Source organism: Scyliorhinus canicula, chromosome 6, assembly GCF_902713615.1.
Source record: "Scyliorhinus canicula chromosome 6, sScyCan1.1, whole genome shotgun sequence".
Taxonomy (NCBI): domain Eukaryota; kingdom Metazoa; phylum Chordata; class Chondrichthyes; order Carcharhiniformes; family Scyliorhinidae; genus Scyliorhinus; species Scyliorhinus canicula.
Genome location: NC_052151.1, coordinates 163,268,475 through 163,278,484, shown reverse-complemented (window position 1 = coordinate 163,278,484; position 10,010 = coordinate 163,268,475). Strand labels below are relative to the sequence as shown.

The following is a 10,010-nucleotide window of genomic DNA, read 5'->3' as shown; positions in this document are numbered from 1 at the left end:
GCACCGTAAACTGTATGAGGGTAAGCCTCGCACACGAAGAGGAGGAGTTCACCCTTTCTAGGGCATCGGCCCACGTCCCCTCCTCAATCTCCTCACCCAGCTCCTCCTCCCATTTATCTTTCAGCTCCTCCACCGAGGCCTCGTCTACCTCCTGCATCACCTGGTACACTTCCGAGATCCTCCCTTCTCCAACCCACACCCCCGAGAGCACCCTATCCTGAACCCCACGCGGCGGCAGCAGAGGGAACCACCTGCCGGCTGACAAACGGCCTTACTTGCATGTACCTAAAGGTGCTCCCCAGGGGGAGCACAAACTTCCCCTCTAGCTCACCCAGGCTCACAAACTTCCCGTCTATGAACAGGTCCCCCAGCCTCCTGACACCTGCCCTGTGCCAACTCAGGAACCCGCCATCAATTCTCCCCGGGACAAACCGGTGGTTCCCCCGTATCGGGGACCCCATCGAGGCCCCCACCTCCCCCGTGAGCCGCCTCCATTGCCCCCAAATCTTGAGGGTAGCTGCCACCACCGGGCTCGTGGTATACCTCGTTGGAGGGAACGGCAGCGGCGCCATCACCAGCGCTTCCAGGCTCGTGCCCACACAGGATACCATCTCCATCCCCTTCCATGCTGCCCCCTCCCCGTCCATTACCCACTTACGCACCATCGCTGCGTTGGCAGTCCAGTAATACCCACAGAGGTTGGGCAACGCCAGCCACCCCCCCCCCCCCACCCCCAACCCTGCCCCGCTCCGAGAACACCCGTCTCACCCTCGGGGTCCCGTGCGCCCACACAAACCCCGTAATGCTCCTGTTAACCCGCCTGAAATAGGTCTTCGGGATAAGGATGGGGAGGCACTGGAACAGGAACAGAAACCTCGGGAGCACCGTCATCTTGACTGACTGCACCCTACTCACCAAGACAGCGGCAGCATGTCCCACCTCTTAAACTCCTCCTCCATTTGCTCCACCAGCCTTGTGAGGTTTAGCTTATGCAAGGCCCCCCAGCTCCTGGCCACCTGAACCCCCAAGTACCTGAAGCTCCTCTCCGCCCTTTTCAGTGGGAGCCTCCCAATCCCCCCTTCCTGGTCCCCCGGGTGTACCACAAACAGCTCGCTTTTCCCAAAGTTAAGCTTATACCCTGAGAAATCCCCAAATTCCCTGAGAATCCCCATCACCACCGGCATTCCCCCCACCGGGTCCGCCACATACAACAATAGGTCGTCCGCATAGAGCGACACTCGGTGCTCCTCCCCACCCCGGACCAGCCCCCTCCAATCCCCCGAATCCCTCAGCGCCATAGCCAGGGGTTCAATTGCCAGCGCAAAAAGTAGGGGGGACAGGGGACTCCCCTGCCTCGTCCCTCGGTATAGTCGAAAATACTCCGACCTCCTCTTATTCGTGGCCACACGCGCCATCGGGGCCTCATACAACAGCCTCACCCAAATGACAAACCCCTCCCCAAACCCGAACCTTTCCAGCACCTCCCACAAGTACCCCCACTCGACCCTATCAAAGGCCTTCTCCGCATCTAGCGCCACCACTATCTCCACCTCCCCTTCTACCGCCGGCATCATAATAACGTTCAAGAGCCTCCGTATATTAGTGTTCAGCTGCCTTCCCTTCACAAATCCCGTTTGATCCTCGTGGATAACCTACGGCACACAATCTTCTATCCTCGTGGCTAAGATCTTTGCCAACAACTTGGCGTCCACATTCAGGAGTGAGATCGGCCTGTATGACCCACACTGCAGGGGATCCTTGTCTCGCTTAAGGATCAAGGAGATCAGCGCCCGAGACATCGTCAGGGGCAAAGCCCCCCCTGCTCACCCTCGCCTCGTTGAAGGTCCTAACCAACAGGGGGCCCAGCAGGTCTGCATACGCCTTGTAAAATTCAACCGGGAACCCATCTGGCCCCGGTGCCTTCCCCGGCTGCATGTTCCCTATCCCTTTAACCAGTTCCTCAAGCTCAACTGGCGCCCCCAGTCCCTCCACCCGTCCCTCCTCCACCCTCGGGAATCTCAGCTGGTCCAAAAAGCGCCCCATCCCCCCCTTCTCCGCCGGAGGTTTGGACTGATATAGTCTCTCATAAAAGTCCCTGAAGACCCCATTAATGTCTACCCCCCTCCGCACCACATTTCCTCCCCGGTCCTTAACTCCACCAATCTCCCTGGCCACATCCCGCTTACGGAGCTGGTGTGCCAGCATCCTGCTCGCCTTCTCCCCATACTTGTACACCGCACCCTGATCCTTTCTCCATTGAGCCTCTGCCTTTCTAATGGTCAACAAGTCGAACTCAGCCCAAAGGCTGCGCCGCTCCCTCAGCAATCCCTCCTCCGGGGCCTCCGCGTACCTCCTGTCCACCCTCACCATCTCCCCCACCAATCTCTCCCTTTCTCTCTGCTCCCCTCACTCCCTGTGGGCCCGAATGGAGATCAACTCTCCACGAACCACCGCCTTCAGCGCCTCCCAGACCGTCCCCACTCGGACCTCCCCATTGTCGTTGGCCTCTAGATACCTCTTGATACATCCTCGAACCCGCCCCCTCACCGCCTCGTCCGCCAGCAGCCCCACCTCCAAGCGCCACAATGGGCGCTGGTCCCTCTCCTCCCCCAGCTCGAGGTCCACCCAACGCGGGGCATGGTCAGAAATGGCTATCGCCGAATACTCAACGTCTACTACCCCCGCAATCAGCGCCCTACGCAAAACAAAGAAATCGGTCCGGGAGTAGGCCTTATGCACATGGGAGAAGTATGAAAATTCCCTGGCCCTCGGCCTCGCAAACCTCCAAGGATCCACCCCTCCCATCTGGTCCATAAATCCCCATAGCACCTTAGCCGCCGCAGGCCTCCTACCTGTCCTGGAACTGGATCGATCCAGTGGCGGATCCAGCACCGTGTTGAAATCCCTTCCTTTTTCAGGCCCACCACCTCCAAATCTGGAATCCGGCCCAACATGCGCCGTGTGAAACCCGCATCATCCCAATTCGGGACATTGACCAGCACCACCCGCTCCTCTTGTAGCTTGCCGCTCACCATCACATACCTCCCGCCGCTGTCTGCCACCACACTCGACGCCTCAAACGACACCCTCTTCCCCACCAGGATCGCCACCCCCTGGTTTTTTGCATCCAGCCCCGAATGAAACACTTGGCCCACCCACCCCTTCCTCAACCTAACCTGATCCGTCACCTTCAGGTGCGTCTCCTGAAGCATAGCCACGTCCGCCTTCAGCCCCCTCAGGTGCGCGAACACGCGGGACCGTTTGACTGGCCTATTCAGTCCCCTCACATTCCAGGTGATCAGCCGGGTCGGAGGGCCACCTACCCCACTTCCCCGTCAACTAGCCATCACCCTTCCGTAATCCGCCACATGCCCGCGTCCCCTGCTCAGCCCGTTCCCCACAGCGACAGACCCCCATCCCGACCCCCTCTGCATGCTCCAGCTCCTTCTTGGCCATTCCAACAGCAACCCGGTATCCCCCCTCTCCCCCCCCCCCCCCCCCCCCCCCCCCCCAAGCTAGGGCCCCCCCTAGCTGCGTAACTCGGGTCATTGTACTTTCGTAAGTCAGCCGACTCCTGCTGACCCCAGCTGCTCCCGCCACCCCAATTACCCTCCCCAGTGACACACACCCATTCCCCCAATACCAACCCTGCCCCCTGCTTCTCCAGCGCGGGAGAGAGACCCATGCCCCCCATCCCAAGCCCCGCCCCCGCAAAATGCGGGAAGGCAGGCACATGACCCAACAGGGCCGCGAACCCCACTCAAACCCACAACCAGTGAAATAATAAAAATCCCAACATGATATAATAAAACACCCAAGTAAACAGATAACAGTCCCGAAAAGCAGAAAACAAAAGTCAAGACAGCAAAAAAAAACATCGTCCAATAGAACCAAAAAGAGCGAAAGGATATCAAGGAGGACAAAGCCTCCAGGCCGCGTACAACGTTCCCCAGCCCCCAGTTCAAGTCCAGCTTCTCTGCGTGGACAAATGTCCAGGCCTCCTCCAGGGAGTCAAAAGAAAGTTGGCGGTCTTTATAAGTGACCCACAGGCTTGCCGGCTGCAACAGGCCAAACCTGACCCCCTTCTTGTGGAGCACTGCCTTCGCCCGGTTAAACCCAGCCCTTCTCTTCGCCACCTCCGCACTCCAGTCCTGGTAGATCCTGATCTCCGTATTCTCCCACTTACTACTCCTCTCCCTCTTCGCCCAACGAAGCACACACTCTCGGTCGACCAAGCGTTGAAATCGGACCAGCACCGCCCTGGGCAGCTCGTTCGGCACGGGCTTCCGCAGCGGCACCCTATGGGCACTCTCCAGCTCCAGGGGTCCCCGGAATGACCCCGCACCCATCAGAGAGTTCAGCATCAGGACCACGTAGGCCCCCAAATCCGAACCTTCCAGCCTCTCCGGGAGGCCCAAGATCCGCAGATTCTTCCGGCGGGAGAGGTTCTCCATCTCCTCCATCCTTGCGAACCATTTCTTGTGAAGCGCCTCGTGCGACTCCACCTTCACCGCCAGGCCCAGGAGTTGTCCTCGTTCTCCGAAGCCTTTTGCTGCAGCTCCCGAATCTCCACCGTCTGAGTCGCCCCGAGCCTGTCCAGCGATGCCCTCAACGGCTCCAGGATCTCAGCTTTTAGTTCCTGGAAGGAGCGCAGCAGCAGCTCCTGCTGCTCCCTTGCCCACTGCTGCCACGCTGCCAGTCCCCCGCCCGCAGCCATCTTGTCCTTTTTGCCTTGCACCTTCTTCTGCTGCAAAGTTGATTTTCTGGTCGCTCCACTTCTAGTCCAGCCCATCCACCGGCCGCCAAGCACAAAGGCTGCGTTCCCACCCGGGGAAAAATCAAATCAGCGCCGTTGCGGGCCCTTAAAAGAGCCCTTGGTGAGATCTTTTCCCAGTTGTTCCCTCTGCTGCTAGAATTCAGCTTTCATAAAGGCCCTCAGGTCAGCTTGAAGCCTTTAAACTCGCCCTTCCCCCGCCTGCATGCTGTAGCTGCAGCCAAATCTTTCACTGTTTCCGCGGATCTGGAAACCAAGAAACATACCATTCCTGGGGGAAAGTACTCCTCCAACATTCACCTATGCTTTTTCATAAAAATTCCACCCCATATTGCTTAAAAAACAGCTCTTTTCTGTAACCTTAGGCAGGAGCTGCCGTGTGTGTGACCACTCATTCCATGGTGCACACCGGAAGTCCCTGCTTTAGTAATCTTGATGGAGGCTGGGTGTCTCTGGTTCGATGAAGCAGTAGATCCGATCTTCGAGGCCTGGGGTCGAATGGGCAACCCCCAGCCACTGGCCCTATATTATCCTGTTCTCAACGCGAGGGTTGGAGGTGACCAATCGTGGCATTTAATCGTTTTGAATTTAAGAATCCGTGCTTGTCTCCTTCAATGACCTGGGCAGATTATGTATCCTGGAGAGGACTGGGTTGCATCTGACTCTTCCTTCACGTTGCGAGTGTTTTTGGGATCCTTTTTGTTTCTTTGGAGCTATGTGATTAGGAGAAATCGAGTGGTGGGCACAGGCCAAGGTGGGCTTGATCAATCCTTAACCGATTTATTTAAGGGAGAGAGAGAGACTGTTTGCCATGCTTTCACATTGTTGGAGCCCTTCCCTCTTGTGGTCGAGTAGGTTTGATGGGGGAGTAGGGTGCCCTCATTCGTGGTCTTATATCGCAATTTCCTGAGTATCCTCTTCATTGTGGTTACAAAGAACAAAGAAAGTACAGCACAGGAACAGGCCCTTCGGCCCTCCAAGCCTGTGCCGACTATGCTGCCCGTCAAAACTAAAATCTTCTGCACTTCCAGGGTCCGTATCCCTCTATTTCCATCCTATTCATGTATTTGTCAAGATGCCCCTTAAATGTCGCTATTGTCCCTGCTTCCACCACCTTCTCCGGGAGTTCCAGGCATCCACTACCCTCTGTGAAAAAAAAACTTGCCTCGCACATCTCCTATAAACTTTGCCCCTCGCACCTTAAACCTATGCCCCCTAGTAATTGACCCCTCTACCCTGGGAAAAAGCCTCTGACTATCCACTCTATCTATGCCCCTCATAATGGTTGTATTTCCTATGTTTGCATCTTTGTTGAGGCATAGAATTAAAAATTTACAATGGAGCAGGAGGCTATTCGGCCCATCGAGTCTGAATGGGCCCTTGGATAGTAAGCCCATGTCTCCACCCCATCCCCGTAACAGGTCCCTGGAGCGGTGAGGTAGCAGTGCTAACCATTGTGCCACCCTGGAGCTGTGAGGCAGCACTGCCGTTTTCCTTGATATCCTCTACTGCTAGTATGTACTGCTAATATTCCTAGATCAGATTTCTTCCTTTCGGGTTTATTTTTTCTTCTCTTCATCTGGGTGAGCACTGCCAGTCCAGTGGTCTAAGGGAGGTTCCCCTTATTGTATCGGAGGGGGTGGGGGGGGGGGGGGGGGGGAAGAGAGAGACAGGTTCTTTCCTGGAGCTACTGAAATGGAGAGAGATATGTATTGGTGTGTGCCTGAACATGGCACAAAGAATTTATCCTGAACTTTCATGGGAATTGCCAGCAATCAGTGCTTGGGAAAGTGTGCATCATTTTACCATGTTTTCATGGCCTAATCCTGTTTCTCCCCTGTTCTCTGGTAAGGCTTTTAGAGGCATCAAGTTATGGCTAATGATTAGATTAAGCTCATTATACTGCTGTTCTCTGGTCTCCCTCTGTATTGTTTTTGTGGTTTTGTTGCATTGTTTGCTGAAATGTAAAACATCATTAAAAAACTTTTTAAAATTTATATTTAGAGTTAAAATAAATGAGTATACGGGTGTTTGTCGTTAAGTACTTGGTCAGAACTGAGAAATATTCACAAGACATTTACTATTGTGCACATCTGTATAAACAGGATCAGGCTCAGCCATTGTATCTTCCATGACAGATAGCTTGCAGACACGGTCTTGGCTCACACGAGTAATTAAATTACTCGAGGTACTGCTTGTACCACTGGAATCTTACCCAGAAAAAACAGGACAGGAATACGGAAGAAGTTGACGAATAAACTTCTAAAAAAAGGTTGGTACTTGGGGCAGCACGGTGGCTAGCATTGGTGCCTACGGTGCTGAGGACCCGAGTTCGAATCCCGGCCCTGGGTCACTGTGTGTGTGGAGTTTGCACGTTCTCCCCGTGTCTGCGAGTGTTTCATCCCCACAGCCCAAAAGATGTGGAGGTTAGGTGGATTGGCCACGCTAAATTGCCCCTTAATTGGAAAAAATTATTGGGTACTCTAAATTTAAAAAAAACGTTGGTACTTAATAGTGCAGAGCACCTCTCGACTTCGATCTCCTACAGAGATGATTCACCAGGATGTTGCCTAGGATGGAGCATCTGAGCTATAAGGAGACTGGATCGGCTTGGATTGTTTTCTTTACAGCAAAGGAAGTTGAGAGGCGATATGATTGAGGTGTTCCAGATTATGGAGGGGTTTGGACAGGATAAATAGGAAGCAGCTGCTTCCCCCCTCCCTTGGTTGAGAGGTCAATCACAAGGGGTCATAGTTTTAGAATGAGGCTGGAGATTCAGAGAAGATTTGAGGAAAAAACAATTTACTCAGAGGGCGGTCCCTGGGAAGGCCGTGGAGGCTGTAAACCTCAAGCTGTAAAAAAGCACTTAAAACACCATCACATTCAAGGATATGGGACAAGTGCTGGTAAATGGGACTGGCGCTAGATATGGGATAATTGTAGGTGCAGTCTCGATGGGCCAAAAAGGTTTTTTCGGCCCTGTACGAATCTATGACTAGTATGTAATACACAAATTAATAGTTAAACAATTGGGGACCAAATTATTTTATTTCTCCTGTCTTCCCAAATATCTACAGAGTACAAGCAATGCATTACTGTTTTGCACCAACGTACATATTTAATACTGTGAGAGTTTTTTTTTATATTAAAAAACAATTTTATACCCTGCACTTCAAGCTTGTTACAAGATAGCATTTGCTTTCAGCAAGTCTCTTATCTCAGCATCACAGAAAGCTGGAATGATTATTTTATAAAATAATGTACATCATCTGCAATATATTTTTGAAAAAACCTTAAATATCACAATTTGAAGCAATGACATGGTTTTATCCTATCCATGTGGAGACATCTTAAAGAATAATGATCATACATAATGCTTTGTAGGGGCCAATGTTCTGTTCAAAAGACAGTTTAGAAACAGAAACCAAAGTGCTTTCTTTGTGTTTTAAAAGATAGTACACTAGATTATACATTTTGTATCAATCTCTCAATAGATTTTAACATGTTGTTATAAAAAGGTGCTAAAACAATTTCAGTAAGTAAATTATATTTCAGGCTAAATTTCAGTGCAAAATATTTATTTAAACTTTAAACATTATCGAAGCTTTTAAATCAAGAATGAACTCCATGCAAGCATCTGAAGGAGCTATATTACTTTTGTTTTTTATAGAAACATAAATCTACATGATTTTTTTCCTGATGTAGGCAATGCTTAGCTTTTATTTAAAAACTAATTAAAGAACAAATGCATTGCACAAGAATGAAAAGCACCGAAGTGCTCTCCTACAAAAAAAAGGGGGCCATCTAAAATTAAATTTTAAAGCACTAATAGTTCCATTAGAACTTAAAAAGGTCTATGAAGTGCTGAGGTGACACTGGTGTAGAGCAACTTTCAGGATTGTTGGCAGTACATGGATGTCCTGTATCCTATTTAAAAGGAAAAATAACAAATTAATACAAAATTTTGAAAGTGCCTTTGTGACTGATTACAGTAACAAAATTCTTGAAGCAGGATTCTCCGTTCCTGAGACTAAGTGTTGACGCCGGGGCAGGGTTCGTGGACTTCCATAACAGCAAAACTGCCACTGCACTTGGACTGATTCAGCAACTGTTAAGGGGCTAGCATCAGCGCCATGTGGAACACATTCAATTCCAATGAGAAATTGTGTGCGATTCGCTGAGTCAGTGATTGACATTAGAGAGGCTGACAAGATGTATTTTCATATATAAACTTCACTCCCCACTACCCACACACACCATCCCAGCCAGCAAGATGGCACTGGTTGTGCTGGAGTGCACCCTGATGGGTCGGCTGGGGCCAGAGGGTACCTGGGGACACCCATACGACCAGTGGCCCTACGTTCACAGTGGGCAGTCAGTGGCGTGCGCAGCTGCATGGCTGCCTTGCAGGCCACAGCAATAGTGTTGGTGCCCGTCCACCCCAACCCCACAGCCCACCTCCTGGCCAACCCCCATTACTCTCTCTCCGGTACTGGCAGAAGCCCCCTGGCCAGCAGCACGAATGACAGCAAACTATGACGATGTTGGACACTTTTCGTACCCTCTCTCCCCTTCCCCACCCCTCAGCAGCCATGGCACCGATTACAATTTTTAAAAGCACAATGAACCTTGCCATTGGGAATTCGCCCTGGTGGAGGCGGAAAATCGCTGAGGCCCCGGAGAATACCAGGTTAGGTCCGATAATAACGTGCCAAGGGTGTTTACTGTACATGGAAAGCATTGACGCCGCTGTCGATTCACTGGAGAATTGAGATTTGGCGTGAAACCAGCACCTGCCACGATTTCACCATCAAATCAGATTCTCCGCCCAATTGAGTTTCCGGATTCTCGCATCAGCCAACGGAGAATCCCACCCTTACTAATTAATGTTAGCTACTTCTCAAACAAGTCAAACATAATATATCTTTATGGAAAATGCTAGAGTAATTTTACAATCTAACCCTTGCTAACTGGGGCATCAGAAATGACTGCTACCTTTATTTACCTAATTAACTGAATCAGTTAGAATTCAAGGACGTAAATGTTTCAAAATACCTTGAATAATAAAGCAAGATGGTAATCCTTTGAGATCAAGGAAGAAGGAGCAGGAGGGGTAAGCATGAAGGACAAAAAGGAAGAAAAAGGATAAATAGGAACAATTAAAGAATAGAGATAAGGATTTTTCCAACCTAGAGGCAGAATCATAAAGCACAAAAGAGACCCGTTGGCCCATCGC

The 10,010-nt window shown here is 51.2% G+C and overlaps 1 protein-coding gene across 6 annotated transcripts in view; it reads right to left on the bottom strand.

Moving 5' to 3' along the window:
• Nucleotides 1-7,803: 7,803 nt before the first annotated feature.
• Nucleotides 7,804-10,010, bottom strand: part of fbxo25 (F-box protein 25) — a 73,545-nt gene continuing 71,338 nt past the window's right edge. For 3 of the 6 annotated variants that reach the window (XM_038800387.1, XM_038800386.1, XM_038800383.1), the window contains 2 exons: nucleotides 9,830-9,856; nucleotides 7,804-8,701 (listed from right to left, as the gene is read on the bottom strand). In XM_038800387.1, the coding sequence (XP_038656315.1) occupies nucleotides 8,612-8,701; nucleotides 9,830-9,856 (117 nt within the window). In that variant the 3' untranslated portion in view covers nucleotides 7,804-8,611. The remainder of the gene's footprint in view (nucleotides 8,702-9,829; nucleotides 9,857-10,010) is intronic. The other 3 variants (XM_038800389.1, XM_038800385.1, XM_038800384.1) reach the window with 1 other exon arrangement.